The sequence below is a fragment of the Taudactylus pleione genome, unplaced genomic scaffold (genome assembly GCF_031769625.1).
Source record: "Taudactylus pleione unplaced genomic scaffold, aTauple2 ptg000013l, whole genome shotgun sequence".
Classification (NCBI taxonomy): domain Eukaryota; kingdom Metazoa; phylum Chordata; class Amphibia; order Anura; family Myobatrachidae; genus Taudactylus; species Taudactylus pleione.
This window is the reverse complement of record NW_028284416.1, coordinates 3,208,503-3,228,254: the sequence shown is the minus strand read 5'-3', so window position 1 is coordinate 3,228,254 and position 19,752 is coordinate 3,208,503. Positions and strand designations below refer to the sequence as shown.

General features: G+C 50.4%; 1 protein-coding gene across 1 annotated transcript; it reads left to right on the top strand.

Moving 5' to 3' along the window:
• Positions 1–466: 466 nt before the first annotated feature.
• On the top strand, positions 467–17,821 carry CDK20 (cyclin dependent kinase 20). Its single transcript, XM_088469083.1, has 8 exons — positions 467–669; positions 11,499–11,612; positions 12,857–13,045; positions 13,135–13,256; positions 14,152–14,214; positions 14,554–14,677; positions 14,788–14,943; positions 15,769–17,821. The coding sequence occupies exons 1-8, from the start codon at positions 595–597 to the stop codon at positions 15,946–15,948; spliced, it is 1,023 nt and encodes a 340-aa protein (XP_088325209.1). The 5' UTR covers positions 467–594; the 3' UTR covers positions 15,949–17,821.
• Positions 17,822–19,752: the final 1,931 nt, after the last annotated feature.

The window sequence follows — 19,752 nt, the reverse complement described above, 5'->3', positions numbered from 1 at the left end:
CCATTCTTCCATTTATTTTATCTCGTTGTTTTATTTGTCCTATACTTTAACCTTAATTTGCACAAATTACTGAGATATACTGTGGACATTTATTTAAACTTTGGTAAAATTGGGGTATCTTCCAGCCTCTGACCAATAAACTATCAATGTGACAGAGCTCAATTTATTTTGCCTACTCTCAACATTAAAAAAAAAAACACTTCTATTTAATTTAACTTTTTTTTATTTTTTTACAGTATACAGTGTACAGTACTATGCTCCCACCCACACAGGGATGTAACACACAGCACACAGCTGCCTGAGGGGAGACTAGTGAGAGGCAATGCCTGGGCCAGGGTGTGTCATGGCGATGACTGAGGGGCCCAGGGCTGGCTGGGGGTAGTTTTGGCGGGAAGCACAGCCTCGGGCTGATGAGAGGGAGCAGCAGCAGCAGCAGCGTCACGTGTTACATCAGGCTGAAAAAACTTGCCATGGAAGTTTGTCACGTGACGCCAAGGAAGGGGCGGTGCCAGCAGGTCATGTGAGTGAGGCTGGTGGTTGCCAGGCAACACGTCACAGCCCGCCGCTGCAGTAGTTCGGGCTCCGGTCGGTGTGATGGAGCAGTACAGCCTGCTGGGCCGCATCGGGGAGGGAGCGCACGGCATCGTGTTCAAGGCCAAACACATCGAGGTGACTGTGCCAAACAGTGGGGAAGGGGGGGGGCTAACAAAGGAGGGGGTGTCACAGTCACCCAGCGTTGGGTATCAGGAGAGGAGGTGTCACACAGTGGTGGTATCAGAGGAGGGGGTGTCACACAGTGGTGGGTATCAGGAGAGGAGGTGTCACACAGTGGTGGTATCAGAGGAGGGGGTGTCACACAGTGGTGGGTATCAGAGGAGGAGGTGTCACACAGTGGGCTGTATCAGAGGAGGGGGTGTCACAGTGGGGCTGTATCAGAGGAGGGGGTGTCACAGTGGGGCTGTATCAGAGGAGGGGGTGTCACAGTGGGGCTGTATCAGAGGAGGGGGTGTCACAGTGGGGCTGTATCAGAGGAGGGGGTGTCACAGTGGGGCTGTATCAGAGGAGGGGGTGTCACAGTGGGGCTGTATCAGAGGAGGGGGTGTCACACAGTGGGGTGTATCAGAGGAGGGGGTGTCGCACAGTGGGGCTGTATCAGAGGATGGGGTGTCACACAGTGGGGTGTATCAAAGGATGGGGTGTCACACAGTGGGGTGTATCAGAGGAGGGGGTGTCGCACAGTGGGGCTGTATCAGAGGATGGGGTGTCACACAGTGGGGTGTATCAGAGGATGGGGTGTCACACAGTGGGGTATCAGGAGAGGTGTCACACAGTAGGGCGTATCAGAGGATGGGGTGTCACACAGTGGGGTGTATCAGAGGATGGGGTGTATCAGAGGAGGGGGTGTCACTTAGGGGGTATCAGAGCAGAGGGAGTGTCACATAGTGGGGGATATCAGAGGAGGGGGTGTCTCATAGTGTTTGGTATAAGGAGAGTAGGTCTCACACAGTGGGGCATATCAGAGGAGAGGGTGTCACAAAGTGGAGGGTATCAGACGAACGTGCTTCACACAGCGGGGGGTATCGGGAGGGGCTGTCACACAGTGGGCTGTATCAGAGGACGGGATGTCACACAATGGGGTGTTTCAGAGGAGGGGTATCTGACGAACGTGCGTCACACAGTGGTGGGTATCAGAGGTGCGTGCATCACACAGTGGGCTGTATCAGAGGATGGGGTGTCACACAGTGGAGGGTATCAGAGGAGGAGAGGTCACACGGTGGGCTGTATCAGAGGAGGGGGTGTCACCCAGTGGGCTGTATCAGAGGAGGAGGTGTCACCGTGGGCTGTATCAGAGGAGGGGGTGTCACACGGTGGGCTGTATCAGAGGAGGAGGTGTCACACCGTGGGCTGTATCAGAGGAGGGGGGTATCACCCAGTGGTGGTATCAGAGGATGGGGTGTCACGCAGTGGAGGGTATCAGAGGAGGAGAGGTCACACGGTGGGCTGTATCAGAGGAGGGGGTGTCACCCAGTGGGCTGTATCAGAGGAGGAGGTGTCACCGTGGGCTGTATCAGAGGAGGGGGTGTCACACGGTGGGCTGTATCAGAGGAGGAGGTGTCACACCGTGGGCTGTATCAGAGGAGGGGGGTATCACCCAGTGGTGGTATCAGAGGATGGGGTGTCACGCAGTGGGGCTGTATCAGTTGATGGGGTGTCACACAGTGGGCTGTATCAGAGGTGCGTGTGTCACACCGTGGGCTGTATCAGGAGGGGGTGTCTCACAGTGGGCTGTCTCAGAGGATGGGGTGTCACACAGTGGGGTGTATCAGAGGATGGGGTGTCACACAGTGGGGTATCAGGAGAGGTGTCACACAGTAGGGCGTATCAGAGGATGGGGTGTCACACAGTGGGGTGTATCAGAGGATGGGGTGTATCAGAGGAGGGGGTGTCACTTAGGGGGTATCAGAGCAGAGGGAGTGTCACATAGTGGGGGATATCAGAGGAGGGGGTGTCTCATAGTGTTTGGTATAAGGAGAGTAGGTCTCACACAGTGGGGCATATCAGAGGAGAGGGTGTCACAAAGTGGAGGGTATCAGACGAACGTGCTTCACACAGCGGGGGGTATCGGGAGGGGCTGTCACACAGTGGGCTGTATCAGAGGACGGGATGTCACACAATGGGGTGTTTCAGAGGAGGGGTATCTGACGAACGTGCGTCACACAGTGGTGGGTATCAGAGGTGCGTGCATCACACAGTGGGCTGTATCAGAGGATGGGGTGTCACACAGTGGAGGGTATCAGAGGAGGAGAGGTCACACGGTGGGCTGTATCAGAGGAGGGGGTGTCACCCAGTGGGCTGTATCAGAGGAGGAGGTGTCACCGTGGGCTGTATCAGAGGAGGGGGTGTCACACGGTGGGCTGTATCAGAGGAGGAGGTGTCACACCGTGGGCTGTATCAGAGGAGGGGGGTATCACCCAGTGGTGGTATCAGAGGATGGGGTGTCACGCAGTGGAGGGTATCAGAGGAGGAGAGGTCACACGGTGGGCTGTATCAGAGGAGGGGGTGTCACCCAGTGGGCTGTATCAGAGGAGGAGGTGTCACCGTGGGCTGTATCAGAGGAGGGGGTGTCACACGGTGGGCTGTATCAGAGGAGGAGGTGTCACACCGTGGGCTGTATCAGAGGAGGGGGGTATCACCCAGTGGTGGTATCAGAGGATGGGGTGTCACGCAGTGGGGCTGTATCAGTTGATGGGGTGTCACACAGTGGGCTGTATCAGAGGTGCGTGTGTCACACCGTGGGCTGTATCAGGAGGGGGTGTCTCACAGTGGGCTGTCTCAGAGGATGGGGTGTCACACAGTGGGGTGTATCAGAGGATGGGGTGTCACACAGTGGGGTGTCACACAGTGGGGCTGTATCAGAGGATGGGGTGTCACACAGTGGGCTGTATCAGAGGATGGGGTGTCACACAGTGGGGTGTATCAGAGGAGGGGGTGTCGCACAGTGGGGCTATCTCAGAAGAGGATGGGGTGTCACACAGTGGGCTGTATCAGAGGATGGGGTGTCACACGGTGGACTGTATCAGAGGATGGGGTGTCACACGGTGGACTGTATCAGAGGATGGGGTGTCACACAGTGGGGTGTATCAGAGGAGGGGGTGTCGCACAGTGGGGCTATCTCAGAAGAGGATGGGGTGTCACACAGTGGAGGGTATCAGAAGAGGGGTTGTCACACGGTGGGCTGTATCAGAGGAGGGGTTGTCACACGATGGACTGTATCAGAGGAGGGGGTGTCACAGTGGGGGGATTCAGAGGAGGGGATATCACACAGTGTTGGTTATCAAAGAAGTGTGCGTCACACAGTGGGGGTGTCACAGAGTAGGGGTTTCAGAGGAGGGGGTGTCACAGAGTAGGCGTTTCAGAGGAGTGAGGGTATCAGAGGAGCTGGTGTCACAATGGGGGTATCGGAGGAGTAGGTGTCATACAGTGGGGGATATCGGAGGAACATTTGTGTCACACAGTGGGGGATAATAAGAGTGTGTGTGGTATCAACAGAGCGTATGTAACATAGTGGGGTTATGTACAGATAGTGTGTCATATAGTGGGGTCTCAGTGGAGTGTGGGTCACACAGTGGGGGTCTCAGTGGAGTGTGGGTCACACAGTGAGGGGGGGGGGTATCAGCATAGTGTGTTTATAAACAGTTGCAGAAGAGAATTTTCTTCATTTGATGAGTTTTTTCCTCGCATGATGTAGTGACCATGGTTTGTCACCGTGAGGCGCTGTAGCTCTGATTGTGGAGACAGTTTCCTTCACTACGTGTTGAAGTGCTGTGATGTCAGCAGTACAGGGGGGGGGGGGGGGGTGCGAATAACAGATAGTTATGTGTACGTGTGTATATAACACTGTGACCTCCTTTTTAATAATACTGAAGAGAAAGATATTATACAGACATCGTAGTAAATAAAGATCAAAGTTTTCATATACAAAATATTATTATGTATCAAAGTATTTTCCGAGTCTTTATTTGCACCCCACAAAAATGTCACTTTAATTGACAATAAATTACGTAGATATACATGTTTCTATTTGTAATTACTTTTAAATAGGTCCAAATATAATTTCTATTTATCAGGATAATGTGTGTCTATTGTTGCTGTGATCTCAGCCTATATAGAGCAGTTGATGTCGGAAAATGACCAATAATGATCCAATTGAAATAAAGCATGCTGATTCACTATAGATCAGCTTTATTAGTGTGTGTGTGGTCCTCTTCCTACAAGCCCCAGACATGTTCCCATATAGGATGTTGGTCCTGTTTTCCAGCACTCAAACTGGGCGGCAGAATTGCAAACATGTGGCCAGCCTAATAGCGCTAACATGATTATTTTGTGACTAAGGGCCTTATTCAATTTGAGGTGAAAAGTCAGTTTCGGTCGCGGACGACGTCATTTCGTCAGGCAGAAACTTTTCGCCGTATTCAATTTGAAAGACTTTTCGCCTAGGCGGAAAGTCAAAGCAATGGTCCCGGCGTAAAAGTTTCGCCTATGAATAGCAGGCGGAAAAAAGTGCAGAATTGGGGTTTTGGGGTGCAACATTGGAGGAACCTCCATCCAGTCTTAAGACAGTCCCCCAAAGGTAAACTGCGTAAAAAAAAAAAACCCTTAAGAACACCCTAAAAAGTTACTTTCGTTTTGAGAGTAAGAAAAAAACAAAGTTGGGGGATAAAAGTTAAAAACTAGTGAAATAGACTCCAGGGGGGTCCCCAAGTATGCCCCAGTTTTTTTTTTGTTTGTTTGATTTTTATTGCAGGTGCTTGCGGCATGTGGATTTTTCACGATTTTTAAAAGTTAACTTTAGCAACTTGTAAATATGCTAGCCCCCATTTTCGGGTATCCCAAATTTGCTGGGAGTAGTTATTTTCACCAAAAAATACTGCTTAATGCTATTCTTCACCACTTGCGTTAATGCGCTAATTGGCACCAATTGACACGACTTAAGTACCCCAAATACCTTCATTAGGGCTATTCGGGGGCATCTATAGTGTTCCCCAATGTTAGTGCATCTTTTGGGGGGTGTCAGGCTGAGTTCCCCATTTGTGACAGGACTTTTCGCCTGTTTCAGTTTCGTCAGGTGCCGTTTTTGCATCCTTTGTAATTGAATACAGCAAATAGCGAGAGCGCGCCCGATACTTTTCCGTATGCAAAACACGCGATGTAAGCGAAAAGTCCGGCAGGTGAAAAAGTATTGCGGGTGCGAAACTAATTGAATACGCCCCTAAATGGGCTACTAGTTTTACATAGAAGACCTGTGGGCCCGTGGCCTTGCCCACAGTGCTGGAGGCTGTACGCCATTGTCTTCCCCAATGGTAACAGCCTGGATCCTTTTTGACTCTAGCAGACACCAAACTGAATCCTATTGGGCGGCTGGGGTTTGGGTCATTCGCTCTGGAGTCTGTACAAGTACAGAGTGCAGGGGCTCATTTACGTTTCGTCTCCATTTAGGGCCTGATTCATTGGTGCACGCAGATGAGGCTAGGCCTGTATGATAATGATGTGACCGATTCTGAGCCTACTGAGAGGCCCTTTGGCTGCGGCACTATTACATTGCTGCGCGTACTAAGACGGCGCATCGGCCACTACATTGAATATTTAGTATTCACTCTAGCTCCGGCGGCAGGCAGGGTGCCGGAGCTAGAGAGGGCAACTTTGTGCACGCGGGCGAAAAGGGGGCGTGGCCACAAAAGGGGGCGTGTCTATAAGACGCGTCCCCTTTTTCATCATACTTGGGGGCATGCCCGGCACTTACGGACACGCCGGGCAGCCCCCAAGCGCTGCAGACAGGGAGAACAGATGCCGGGCGCATGCGCCCGGCGTCTATTCTCCGGTGGTGACCGGGTCACCGCACATTTCTCCACCCGCGGGACACTGCATCCCACGGGTGAAGACTGCACCCGCAGCCTGTGAGGGCAGGGTGCTTTTTGCCCTCCTTCTTTAGGGCAGGGTGCTTTTTGCCCTCCAGAAGGCACCCTGCTAAAACAGCCTAGCGGGAACGCTAAATATTGCACCAACCCTACGGCTAGTGCATATTTGCCGTCTGAACATGGTCTCCTATGTCGGTGCAACTGCATCTTTTGCCGCAGTTAGCGACACGACCAATACCCACTGAAATCCCCAGCTCCTGCGCCTCACGACGGTAACCATCGGGAAACATGCGATGACTGAGAACATCGGGCGTTTGTGTGTGACATCACCACTGCGGCCATCTCTGAATCAGGCCCTTAATCTCTAGCAGTACAAAAATAGATGTATCTATGTAGTCCCTTCAGATAGACATGATGGTGGGTTCAGCGGCCTGACAAAGGTAACTCTGGTGTGTGTGTATAGGGACTATACATTGAAGTGCCAAAAGTCATGGTATAGATGCCTAGTATTGTGTAGGACCCCCTCTAGTACGGCGAAGTGCAACAACTCGACGTGGAATCAAGTCTACAAGTGGCCGTAAGATCTCTGGAGAGATGTTGACCCATACTGTCTGTATAGCTTCTCACAGCTCCCTGATATCTGTAGGTGCAGGATTTTGGGTGCGAATGGACCTCTTCACCACATCCCATGAATGCTCGATTGAGCTCGTGTCGTAAAAACGTGGTGGCCTCTGCAGTGGTCGGAACTCTCCAGAATGCTCCTACAACCCATTCTGGGCAACTTGGAACCAATGACACAGAGCATTATCCTGATGGAATATTCCATCATTGTGGGAGTACATGAGGTCCATGAAGGGCTGCAAATGATCATCTAGCAATACAACAAAGCGGTTACCGGTCAATGATGTGTTTAAGTGGACCTAACCCATGCCACGTGAACACACCCCACATCATTATGGAACCACCACCAGCTTGCACGGTGCCTAGTTGACGTCTGCGGTCCAAGGCCTCATTGGGTTTGCGCCACACTTACCATCGGCCCGAAACAGCTGGAACCGTGACTCATCAGACCACGACACATGTTGCCAGTCGTCCGGGTCCAATTAACGACCTCACAAACCCAGGTGATAACAGGGGCACTCTGGTGGGTCTACTACTCTGATGTCTCATGGAAGCTAAAGAACGCTGCACTGGCCTGCTGGATATGTGTCTGGTACCTCCTGCTTTGAATGTGGATGTGATTTGACTTGAGGCAGTGTCGCTTGTCTGTTACCATGGACAATTCTGGCCAGACACCGCTGGTCACGATCACTAAGCACCCGTGGTCGGTCACTGCGCTGTCTATGGTGGGTGGTACTGTCTTTCATGAGGTATTCCCGGTACACATGTGAAATGTTAGTTTGATAAATGTTGAAAGTCCGCACAACTTCGAAAATGGAATGCCCCATCCATCAGGTACCCACTATCATTCCCCATTCGAACTCGGATAATTCACGTCACCTTGCCTTGACTAGCCGGTGTTAAAACTGACTAACGAGATGTCAGATCACAACTGTTGCAGGTCCGGGCATTTCCAAGACGTCACAGCACGGTGATGCCACCTACCATTACCTTTACATTCTGCTATCCCACGACTTTTGGCACTTCAGTGTAGACTGTAAGCGCCACTGGGGTAGAGACTGATCCGATGGACTCTGTAAAGCGATGCATAATATATGAGCGCTAAAATAAAACCTGTTAAATAAATAGACAACTCATCTTTATTAAAGGATTCTAAAATTGGATATTGTGTCACAAATGGGAGAACAGAGTAGATTATTTTATTTGTTTCATGTTCCGGTCACTGTTCCCGTGGCTCTGTGACCCTTTGTGTTGCGGTCACCTTACAGTACCCGTAGCTCTGTGACCTCCATGTTCCTGTCACCTTACATTACCCGTGGCTCTGTGACCCTTCATGTTCCTGTCAGCTTACATTACCTCTTGCTCTGTGACCCTTCATGTTTCTGTTACCTTATGTTTCCCGTGGCTCTGTGATCCTTCATGTTTCTGATACCTTACATTACCCGTGGCTCTGTGTCCCTTCATCTTCCTGTCACCTTACATTACCCGTGGCTCTGTGACCCTTCATGTATATGTCAGCTTACATTATCTCTTGCTTTGTGATTCTTCATGTTTCTGATACCTTATGTTTCCCGTGGCTCTGAGACCATTCATGTTCCTGTCACATTACGTTACCGTGGCCATGTGACAATGTACCTGTCACCTTACGTGGCTTTATGACCCTTCATGCTTCTGTCACTGTACATTACCCGTGGCCCTGTGACCCTTCATGTTCCTGTCAGCTTACATTACCTCTTGCTCTGTGACCCTTCATGTTCCTGTCACCTTACATTACCCGTGGCTCTGTGTCCCTTCATCTTCCTGTCACCTTACATTACCCGTGGCTCTGTGACCCTTCATGTATCTGTCAGCTTACATTATCTCTTGCTTTGTGATTCTTCATGTTTCTGATACCTTATGTTTCCCGTGGCTCTGAGACCATTCATGTTCCTGTCACATTACGTTACCGTGGCCATGTGACAATGTACCTGTCACCTTACGTGGCTTTATGACCCTTCATGCTTCTGTCACTGTACATTACCCGTGGCCCTGTGACCCTTCATGTTCCTGTCAGCTTACATTACCTCTTGCTCTGTGACCCTTCATGTTCCTGTCACCTTACATTACCCGTGGCTCTGTGTCCCTTCATGTTCCTGTCACCTTACATTACCCGTGGCTCTGTGACCCTTCATGTTCCTGTCAGCTTACATTACCTCTTGCTCTGTGACCCTTCATGTTCCTGTCACCTTGCATTACCCGTGGCTCTGTGTCCCTTCATGTTCCTGTCACCTTACATTACCCGTGGCTGTGTCCCTTCATCTTCCTGTCACCTTACATTACCCGTGGCTCTGTGTCCCTTCATGTTCCTGTCACCTTACATTACCCGTGGCTCTGTGACTCTCCATGTTCCTGTCACCTTACATTACCCGTGGCTCTGTGACCCTTCATGTATCTGTCAGCTTACATTATCTCTTGCTTTGTGATTCTTCATGTTTCTGATACCTTATGTTTCCCGTGGCTCTGAGACCATTCATGTTCCTGTCACATTACGTTACCGTGGCCATGTGACAATGTACCTGTCACCTTACGTGGCTTTATGTCCCTTCATGTTCCTGTCACCTTACATTACCCGTGGCTCTGTGTCCCTTCATGTTCCTGTCACCTTACATTACCCGTGGCTCTGTCTCCCTCCATGTTCCTGTCACCTTACATTACCCGTGGCTCTGTGACCCTTCATGTTCCTGTCACCTTACATTACCCGTGGCTCTGTGTCCCTTCATGTTCCTGTTACCTTACATTACCCGTGGCTCTGTGTCCCTTCATCTACCTGTCACCTTACATTACCCGTGGCTCTGTGACCCTTCATGTATCTGTCAGCTTACATTATCTCTTGCTCTGTGATTCTTCATGTTTCTGATACCTTATGTTTCCCGTGGCTCTGAGACCATTCATGTTCCTGTCACCTTACGTTACCGTGGCCATGTGACAATGTACCTGTCACCTTACGTGGCTTTATTACCCTTCATGCTTCTGTCACTGTACATTACCCGTGGCCCTGTGACCCTTCATGTTCCTGTCAGCTTACATTACCTCTTGCTCTGTGACCCTTCATGTTCCTGTCACCTTACATTACCCGTGGCTCTGTGTCCCTTCATGTTCCTGTCACCTTACATTACCCGTGGCTCTGTGTCCCTTCATGTTCCCGTCACCTTACATTACCCGTGGCTCTGTGTCCCTTCATGTTCCTGTCACCTTGCATTACCCGTGGCTCTGTGTCCCTTCATGTTCCTGTCACCTTACATTACCCGTGGCTCTGTGTCCCTTCATGTTCCTGTCACCTTACATTACCCGTGGCTCTGTGACCCTTCATGTATCTGTCAGCTTACATTATCTCTTGCTCTGTGATTCTTCATGTTCCTGATACCTTATGTTTCCCGTGGCTCTGAGACCATTCATGTTCCTGTCACTTTACGTTACCGTGGCCATGTGACAAGGTACCTGTCACCTTACGTGGCTTTATGACCCTTCATGCTTCTGTCACTGTACATTACCCGTGGCTCTGTGACCTTTCATGTTCCTGTCACCTTACATTACCCGTGGCTCTGTCTCCCTTCATGTTCCTGTCACCTTACATTACCTCTTGCTCTGTGACCCTTCATGTTCCTGTCACCTTACATTACCCGTGGCTCTGTGTCCCTTCATGTTCCTGTCACCTTACATTACCCGTGGCTCTGTGTCCCTTCATGTTCCTGTCACCTTACATTACCCATGGCTCTGTGTCCCTTCATCTTCCTGTCACCTTACATTACCCGTGGCTCTGTGACCCTTCATGTTCCTGTCACCTTACATTACCTCTTGCTCTGTGTCCCTTCATGTTCCTGTCACCTTACATTACCCGTGGCTCTGTGTCCCTTCATGTTCCTGTCACCTTACATTACCCGTGGCTCTGTGTCCCTTCATGTTCCTGTCAGCTTACATTACCTCTTGCTCTGTGACCCTTCATGTTTCTGTTACCTTATGTTTCCCGTGGCTCTGTGATCCTTCATGTTCCTGTCACCTTACGTTACCGTGGCCATGTGACAATGTACCTGTCACCTTACGTGGCTTTATGACCCTTCATGCTTCTGTCACTGTACATTACCCGTGGCCCTGTGACCATTCCTGTTCCTGTCACCTTATATGACCCGTGGCTCTGTGTCCCTTCATGTTCCTGTCACCTTATATGACCCGTGGCTCTGTGTCCCTTCATGTTCCTGTCACCTTACATTACCCGTGGCTCTGTGTCCCTTCATGTTCCTGTCACCATATATGACCCGTGGCTCTGTGTCCCTTCATGTTCCTGTCACCTTATGAGGCGTTATTACCCTTCATGTTCCTGTGTTTCTGCTTACCAGCCACTTATAGCACGTTTCTTCTATGTCCAGGGGAAATTATATGTCTATATGCACCATTGTGATCATATTCTACATCTGCCTTTTCCAGACTGGGGAAGCTGTTGCCCTGAAGAAAGTGGCGCTGCGGAAACTGGAAGAGGGAATTCCCAACCAGGCTCTGAGAGAGATTAAAGCTCTGCGTGAGATAGAGGACAATCCGTATGTGAGTCCTCTGCCATTTGTAATATAATCCCTCTGTATTGGGGTTGTTCCAACATTTCCCTCCAGAGTGTTTCCTTCTTACTCACTAGTTCTGGCATCATTCCTTTACTCTCCTCCTGCCTAGTCCTGGGGTCATTCCTCTCCTCTTCCCCCCCCCCTGCCTAGTCCTTGGGTCATTCCTCTCCTCTCCCCCCCCCCCCCCCCTGCCTAGTCCTTGGGTCATTACTCTCCTCTTCCCCCCCCCCCTGCCTAGTCCTTGGGTCATTCCTCTCCTCTTCCCCCCCCCCCCTGCCTAGTCCTTGGGTCATTCCTCTCCTCTTCCCCCCTGCCTAGTCCTTGGGTCATTCCTCTCCTCTTCCCCCCTGCCTAGTCCTTGGGTCATTCCTCTCCTCTTCCCCCCTGCCTAGTCCTTGGGTCATTCCTCTCCTCTTCCCCCCTGCCTAGTCCTTGGGTCATTCCTCTCCTCTTCCCCCCTGCCTAGTCCTTGGGTCATTCCTCTCCTCTTCCCCCCTGCCTAGTCCTTGGGTCATTCCTCTCCTCTTCCCCCCTGCCTAGTCCTTGGGTCATTCCTCTCCTCTTCCCCCCTGCCTAGTCCTTGGGTCATTCCTCTCCTCTTCCCCCCTGCCTAGTCCTTGGGTCATTCCTCTCCTCTTCCCCCCTGCCTAGTCCTTGGGTCATTCCTCTCCTCTTCCCCCCTGCCTAGTCCTTGGGTCATTCCTCTCCTCTTCCCCCCTGCCTAGTCCTTGGGTCATTCCTCTCCTCTTCCCCCCTGCCTAGTCCTTGGGTCATTCCTCTCCTCTCCCCCCCCTCCCCCCTGCCTAGTCCTTGGGTCATTCCTCTCCTCTCCCCCCCCCCCCCCCCTGCCTAGTCCTTGGGTCATTCCTCTCCTCTCCCCCCCCTCCCCCCTGCCTAGTCCTTGGGTCATTCCTCTCCTCTTCCCCCCTGCCTAGTCCTTGGGTCATTCCTCTCCTCTTCCCCCCTGCCTAGTCCTTGGGTCATTCCTCTCCTCTTCCCCCCTGCCTAGTCCTTGGGTCATTCCTCTCCTCTTCCCCCCTGCCTAGTCCTTGGGTCATTCCTCTCCTCTTCCCCCTGCCTAGTCCTTGGGTCATTCCACTCCTCTCCCCCCTGCCTAGTGCTGTCATGATTCTATGTCTCTCCTGGATTACTCCCTTGACTACATAGGAATTTAGTTTTTCCTGTTGTTGTGTCAGTCATTGCCTTCTCTCTTTTACTGTGTTTTTTTAGGTAGTTAAATTAAGGGAGGTGTTCCCACACGGGACAGGATTTGTGCTGGTCTTTGAGTACATGCTCTCCGATCTCTCTGAGGTCATCAGGAATTCTGACCAACCACTGACCGAGGCCCAAGTGAAGGGTTACATGATGATGCTGTTAAAAGGTGTCAAGTTCTGCCATGAAAACTCCATCATGCATCGGGTTAGTAGGTATATAATGCCCACTTACAGCCATCTGTACAATGGTGTCTGTGTCCGGCCTCCTCACCAGCCTCTGCTTCTTCCTAACAGGACCTCAAGCCAGCAAATCTACTCATCAGCTCCACTGGCCTCCTCAAGTTGGCAGACTTTGGCCTAGCTCGGGTCTTCTCTAACGACAGAGGGCGCATGTACAGCCACCAAGTGGCCACCAGGTCCGTTCCGATGTAGCGTATATCTGGTCTTGTTTAATGGTTATCCACACTGAAGGGCGTCATTAGAATGATCAGGGAGAGATCCTGACCGTCTCACTGTGGCCCTTTGTAGAATCTTCAGACCTAACAAATACTAACATTGCATTTTGGAGCAAAACAGATGCGGAACCAAAACAACCAATCAGCAATGAGCTTTTATCTCTCTAGTGCAAGTAATGCTATAAAAACTAATTTCTGATTGGTTGTTAGTGGTGTACTGCAAATATTGCACCTTAAATGTATTGTTAATAAAGTAATCTAAAAAGCGAGAGTTTTTAGAAGTGGAGATGTTGCCCATAGCAACCAATCAAATTCTAGCTATTATCTTCTAGAAGGTGCTAGATAAATAAGTAGAGTCTGGTTGCTATGGGCAACATCTCCACTTCTAAAAACTCTCACTTTAGTAAATATACCCCTAAGGGCCATATCCAATTAGCCACGGTAAATTACCTCGGCTAATTAGCTCACCCGGGGCTCGCTTGGGGCTATCCAAATAGCCCCTTCGTCAGCATGACGACGGCACTTATCGGGGTTTTATTTTTTTGGGGAGTCCACGATAAGTGCCGTTTTTTCGACCAGAAAAAGGCGAGAACACATAGGGCCGCGAGCTTATCGCGGCTCCTATGTGTTAACAGGTGAACTATCCTATTAATTCGCCTGAATCAATAGGATTGGGATGAAAAAAATATCGGCAAAAATTGGGGATTATCGGCGAAAAATCCCAGATTTTCGCCAATCGCGGGGATCAATTAGCGCCCGAAGAGTGTTCGGGGCTAATTGGATATGGCTCTAAGTCTCTGTGTGAACATTTGTATCCAGTATTCCCAGCGTGACTTGCTGTTGTGTCGACCTGCAGGTGGTACCGAGCCCCTGAATTGCTGTACGGCGCCCGCAAGTACGATGAGGGAGTCGATTTGTGGTGAGTTTCATTTATTGACAATACAATTGCCTTGTCCTGCGATTTAACGTTTCGATCACTGTGGGCCTGAGCCGCAGGCAGTGCCGATATTCGCGCATATGGTCGATGTGTCTCAACTGCGCATGCATGTAAGTCGCTAAAAACACGCGCAGCACAAGTATCACAGAGTCGCTGCTACGATTGTTGAATCTAAAAACGCCAAAGTGGGCGTCGCAGTCCTTGCACACCAGGGGAAGGACTACTCCTAGCATCAGCATAAACTGGAAGGCGCTAATGCGGCAGCAGAGTGCAACGTTGAATAGGCCCCAGTGAGGCACGTAACTCTCTCCTTCCCACTAGGGCTGTCGGCTGCATATTCGGAGAACTTTTGAACAGCTCTCCTCTGTTCCCCGGAGAAAACGACATTGAGCAGCTGTGCTGCGTCCTGCGGACGTTGGGGACGCCCAACGCCAAGTCTTGGCCAGTGAGTGTGTTTTTGTTTTTTTCTTTTTTAAATTTATTAATCTGCATTTGCGCGACCGCTTTAATTTCACAGAGCGCGCCGTGCGCATTAATTCCCTCTTCACCCCTCAGGAAATTACGGAGCTCCCAGATTATAACAAGATCTCCTTCAAAGATCATCGGCCCCTTCCTCCTGAGCGCATCGTCCCCGACACCTCGCCAGAGGCCCTGCAGCTCCTCATGCGTTTCCTGGTGTACCCGTCCGGCCAGAGGATCCCAGCAGCCGACGTGAGTTCTGCTTAAGGCAGCTTTTCACCAGTGCTCTCAGTGCTCTAGCTGGGCGCAGGCTACTTCCTGCAGTGTTACGTAAGCGATTGGTAAAGCGCCATTAGGAAACGGCAAGAAACGTCTAAGAAGATGGCGCAAACAGCAGATGTAGGTTGTAACCCCCTTCCCCAGCCATAGCAGTCAGAGATTAGATTTGATCAGTCGAATACAAGTTGCACTAATGACAGCAAGTATCTGATTTATTTTTCGGGCTGTCCCATAGCGCGTGTGGTTACGTGAATCTGGTTAAGAATGAAGCTTTAGGGCCTGATTCAGCAAAGATCGCAACGGCGATTATGCACGCAATTACCGATTGTCGCGATCTGCACATGCGTACGCATCTCAGTGCACGAACACTCGTCTGCGATCGCAGCGACTACGCAGACCCATTGCAGAGTGATTAACAGGAAGTACCGTTTGGGGGTTGTGGTCGGCGAATGGCAGGCGTGCCAGTGCGTTTGAACAATGTTACAGGGGCGTGCATATATTAGCCACTGCGACGGCATACGCAGTTTGTGTACTCGCTACGTGCGACGAGGTTAGCAATTCCTGAGTAAGGTCAGAGCTTGTGCAAGTGTGCGTGAGGCTGCGATGGTACTCCATGTTACCGATGTTTCACAGTCTTGCTAAGTATTACGGATGTGTGTAAGGTAAGGTGGGCGTCCATATGGTGTGCTGCGATGGCAGTTGCGATCTGTAATGAAGCAGGCCCTTCGTTTGCTTTACTTTTGTGTTTTTGGATTGGGTAAGGTTGCTTTGTATAAATCGCCTTCTCTTCCCACACAGGCTCTTCTGTACCCGTATTTCTTTCGGGAACCTCTTCCCGCTCACCATTCAGAGCTGCCCATTCCCCAGAGGGGCGGTAGGAGAAATCGGCAGCTTCAGAGAGAGTTTCATACAGAGCAGCCTTTATGCGAGAGCCTGCTGGACCCTGCACTCCTGAGCGGCTACCTCCAGGGACTGTGACCACAGGGGTTACGCTTTACTACATTACACTCAGGAACGGTCTCACTCCTAAGACCTGAAATAGTTACCAGCTTAAGCCCAGGCTGTGATCCCGGCTCTTTGTCACAGCAGGGGGCCCTGGTCTCTGTGTCATTATGGGGTCCTAGTGGTTGTGTGTTGGTGTTCTGATTCTATCACAGTCGGAGGCTCTTTGCTCTGCCCATGAAAACCCCAGGGCTGTGTGCTAGTTATTATCCATGAGTCTGTATGACAGCCAGGGGCACTGGGGCCATGGCTCAATACATGAGGAGCATGGGGTTACCGTTAGTTTCTATGGTTTTATCTCAGCCAGGGGCCCCATGTCTCTATCAATAGTGGCCCCTGGTCTATACAATGAGCAGCGTAGGGCTTTGTGTTACCGTTAGCCAGGGGCACCAAGTTCGGTGTCCTTAGGGGCTACTAACTGTATAGATGAGCAGCCTGGGGCTATGTGTAAGTTAAACCTCCTCACCTGTGTTAGGATTATGGGCCCAGTGCTTTGTGTCATGTTCTCTATCCCCATAACAGGCTGTAAGCGATGGCAGGTCCAGTCCTCCCTGTTGTGGGGTCACAGTGTTCAGAACTTCACATATCCTCATTGAAACAACCTGACCCATCTCTGTACGTTTTAGAATGGAATCGTATATCTGTATTTATTTTTCAGTAGCGATTGTTTATCTAAGCCCACAAAACCGTTCATAAATTACATCCATCTTTCATATGAGATTCTCGAGTTCTTCAGTTTGTATACGATAAGAATTGTGTATCCCCCCTGTCCTCTTCCCATGGTGCTGAGAGTCAGTGAGTGGGATGGGGCAGGAACGGGTGCAGCACAGCGGGTTATCTGGGTGGCAGAGATAACGATTGCTAGTCAGTCACCCAGCTCAGGGGTGTGTGGGGAGCTGAATGTCTCAGCACTTTGTTTGACAGCAGAGACTTGACAGGGACAGAGGATGTGTCGCATGGCTTAACCCTTCCCCTGCCAGGGAGCTATCGGGGGACTTCTAGTCTACTTAAAGCCTTTACCCGCTACAGCTCTGCACCACGTTTACTATTTACTATGGGAGGAACTAAGCATTCCTCGTGCCTCTGAGACGCTGTTATTGGATGTCACAGGCCTACATTTGCTCAGATGCACCATGTTAGGAGAACGCACATGGGTTTCCAGGTCAGGATAAGGAGGTATCAGCGAGGGGACAAAAATTTGCACCACAGCGTTCAGAGGCGTTGAATAGATTGGTGTACACATTTTTTTAAATTTTCTTTATTTAATTCAGATTTTGGTGCTGACGATGTGTTTTGTAACACAACATTGTTTAAGTAAGGAGATGGCAAATCTCCAGGGACATTCCCTGCTTTGTGCTATTGTCTTCCCTCCGACAGGGCTCAAACGTCTTATACCTCTTTCAGACATACGACCCGGGAAATTTCCTGCTCAGACCCGGGAATTTGTCCTGGGCAAATTCCCGGGTATTTGGTCGAGACCCCCCCCTTTCACACTACAGCGTCTACCTGGGAAATTCCCAGGTAGACCCCTTTCAGACAAGAGCAGGGTTTTTTAGATTACTCTTCTGCCGTCTGCCCTTCCGAGCCTATCCCCTCTCCGGCTACCACTGATGAGGTCACCAAAATGCAGCAGGCAGCCGGCCAATCCCAGTCCAGCCATTTTTTACATTTTATTTTATTAATAAATTATTTGTTTTAACCCGTATTTGCCGATCCCCCAATAGAGAAGAGATAGAACCCCTTCTGTTAATGTACTGCCCTGGTTGTCCAGCGGGAGTGTGGGCGGCCCGCTGTGGCAGAGACCTGCCGGCGGTCTCCAGTGCTGGCGGGTGTCCCCGGCGTCTGGCTGGGGTCCTCTGTGTCGCGATCTACAGCAATACAGCCACCGGCGCAGGGGGTGGTGAGCGTCAGCGCTGAGCGTCCTATAGGACGCTCTGTGCTGCCAACTGAAAGCAGCAGCGCTGAACATCCGCGCTGCCAACCTAAAGCAGCAGCGCTGAGCGTCCTATAGGACGCTCTGCGCTGCCAACGCTATGTAAAAGCTGCTTGGTGCAGCCCGGGAATAGTAAATTCCCGGGTAGCATCATTCAGACATAAGCAGGGTAATTTCCAGGGATTTAAGTCCCGGAAAATTCCCTGGTTGATATAAGGGTCGGCTACCCGGGAATGTGTTCCTGGGTAGGTACCTTTCAGACATAGGCAGCAACCCGGGAATTTGGCTGAGGCAGGCCAAATTCCCGGGATTCTCGGTATGTCTGAAAGTCACTTCGTGCCTTCCAATTGCACTTTGGATAATGTCATGGAAATATTTAAACACACAAATTACATGTAATAAAGACGTCCCATATTGTCGCTGCGTTCATTTAGAGACGTACATTATACTGGGACTCCCACAGTACAGCTCAAAGTGTTAGGAGGTTGGACTATAACGTATTATTAAACTTTCCACCATGCCCATCTTCCGGATCACCCGTCACCCCGCATGTGTAGGGGGCAGATCTTATCCACACTTAATGGTATTATAGGGAAGCACTTATTCTGGTTTGTTCAAGACGTGTTGCTCGGTAGAGCCATTGGGGGTCTTTGGCTGATATTTCCTTGTATCTCAGACGAGGAGCCCCCTTATCACCCATTCAGGTCAATAAATAATTGCGGGATACTTTAGAATTGGATGAATGACTGAGTACCTATTAGATTTGTACAGTGAATATAAACCCTGCTTTTGCATGACTAATTTATTAACGGGCATAGCCACCTGCTAAATGTACTGGATACGTGTCTCCCTTCGGTCTGTGCATTCCATCAATGTCTTCTGGTCATCAGCCAGCCATGATTTTCATTTCCCTTGCATATGATACAGCTTGCAAGATCCAGTTCTAGGCAGCGCATGGAGCACACCAATGCTGCGTCATTTCCACTGGCAACAGAAAGAAACCTCACTTGATGATGTCAATGCAAGGCTGAAAAGCACAGAAGAACGACAATATGCTAAAACAAAGCATTTAAAAGAAAATAAAAATTCAAGGAGGCATATAGAAAACATATTTCCTTATCCTATCAAAATGGAAAACACCTTTTTACTGTCATCGCTCGCAAAGCATTAACTACCATAGTCACACTAGTGATCACCTGACCCTGTTACCCAGAATGCCATCTGCCAGGTTGTGAGAGACGTTGGAGCGGGACAACCAGAAAGTGTTCTGTAGCCCCCATGTGTATTGACGTCACTCCTGCCAGTGCTACAGTCCCTGGGTGCCAGGGAGAAGCCTTATTAAGCGTCTTCCACTGACGATAGGCAGAGTATTGTCCCGTTTAGCGAGGAAAAGGTTAATTGTGCTGTAGGGAGCTGCTGGGGCTGTCCTCTGTGGCTAGGCCAGTGGCTGGTCCCTTCTCCTCCCAGCGGGCTGCTCAGAGGTGATAAGATGCTATCTGATTGTTAGAGACAGGCTTGGCAAAGACTGACATCAGTTACACGGAGGAGGGAGTTGTGGTGATGGAAGGAGGGAGAGGAGGGTGAATGTGTAAAGTGACACCAAACTGATGCAGCTCGGGGCAGTTGGGAGGGCATTGGGCACTATGGAAGGGTGGTAACAAATGGGAGTAGTAGTTACTTATTGCGTCCACCTTCAATGGTCTGAGCACTGGAGCCCTTCTCCTGCCACAGTATTCTGCAAAAGCATCCTTTAACCCTTTACATCCAGCATTACCCTACTTAACCCTTATTCTGCCACGTTCCTGTACAGGATCATTTCTTTTTTTTAACTCCTGCCCTGCCAGAGC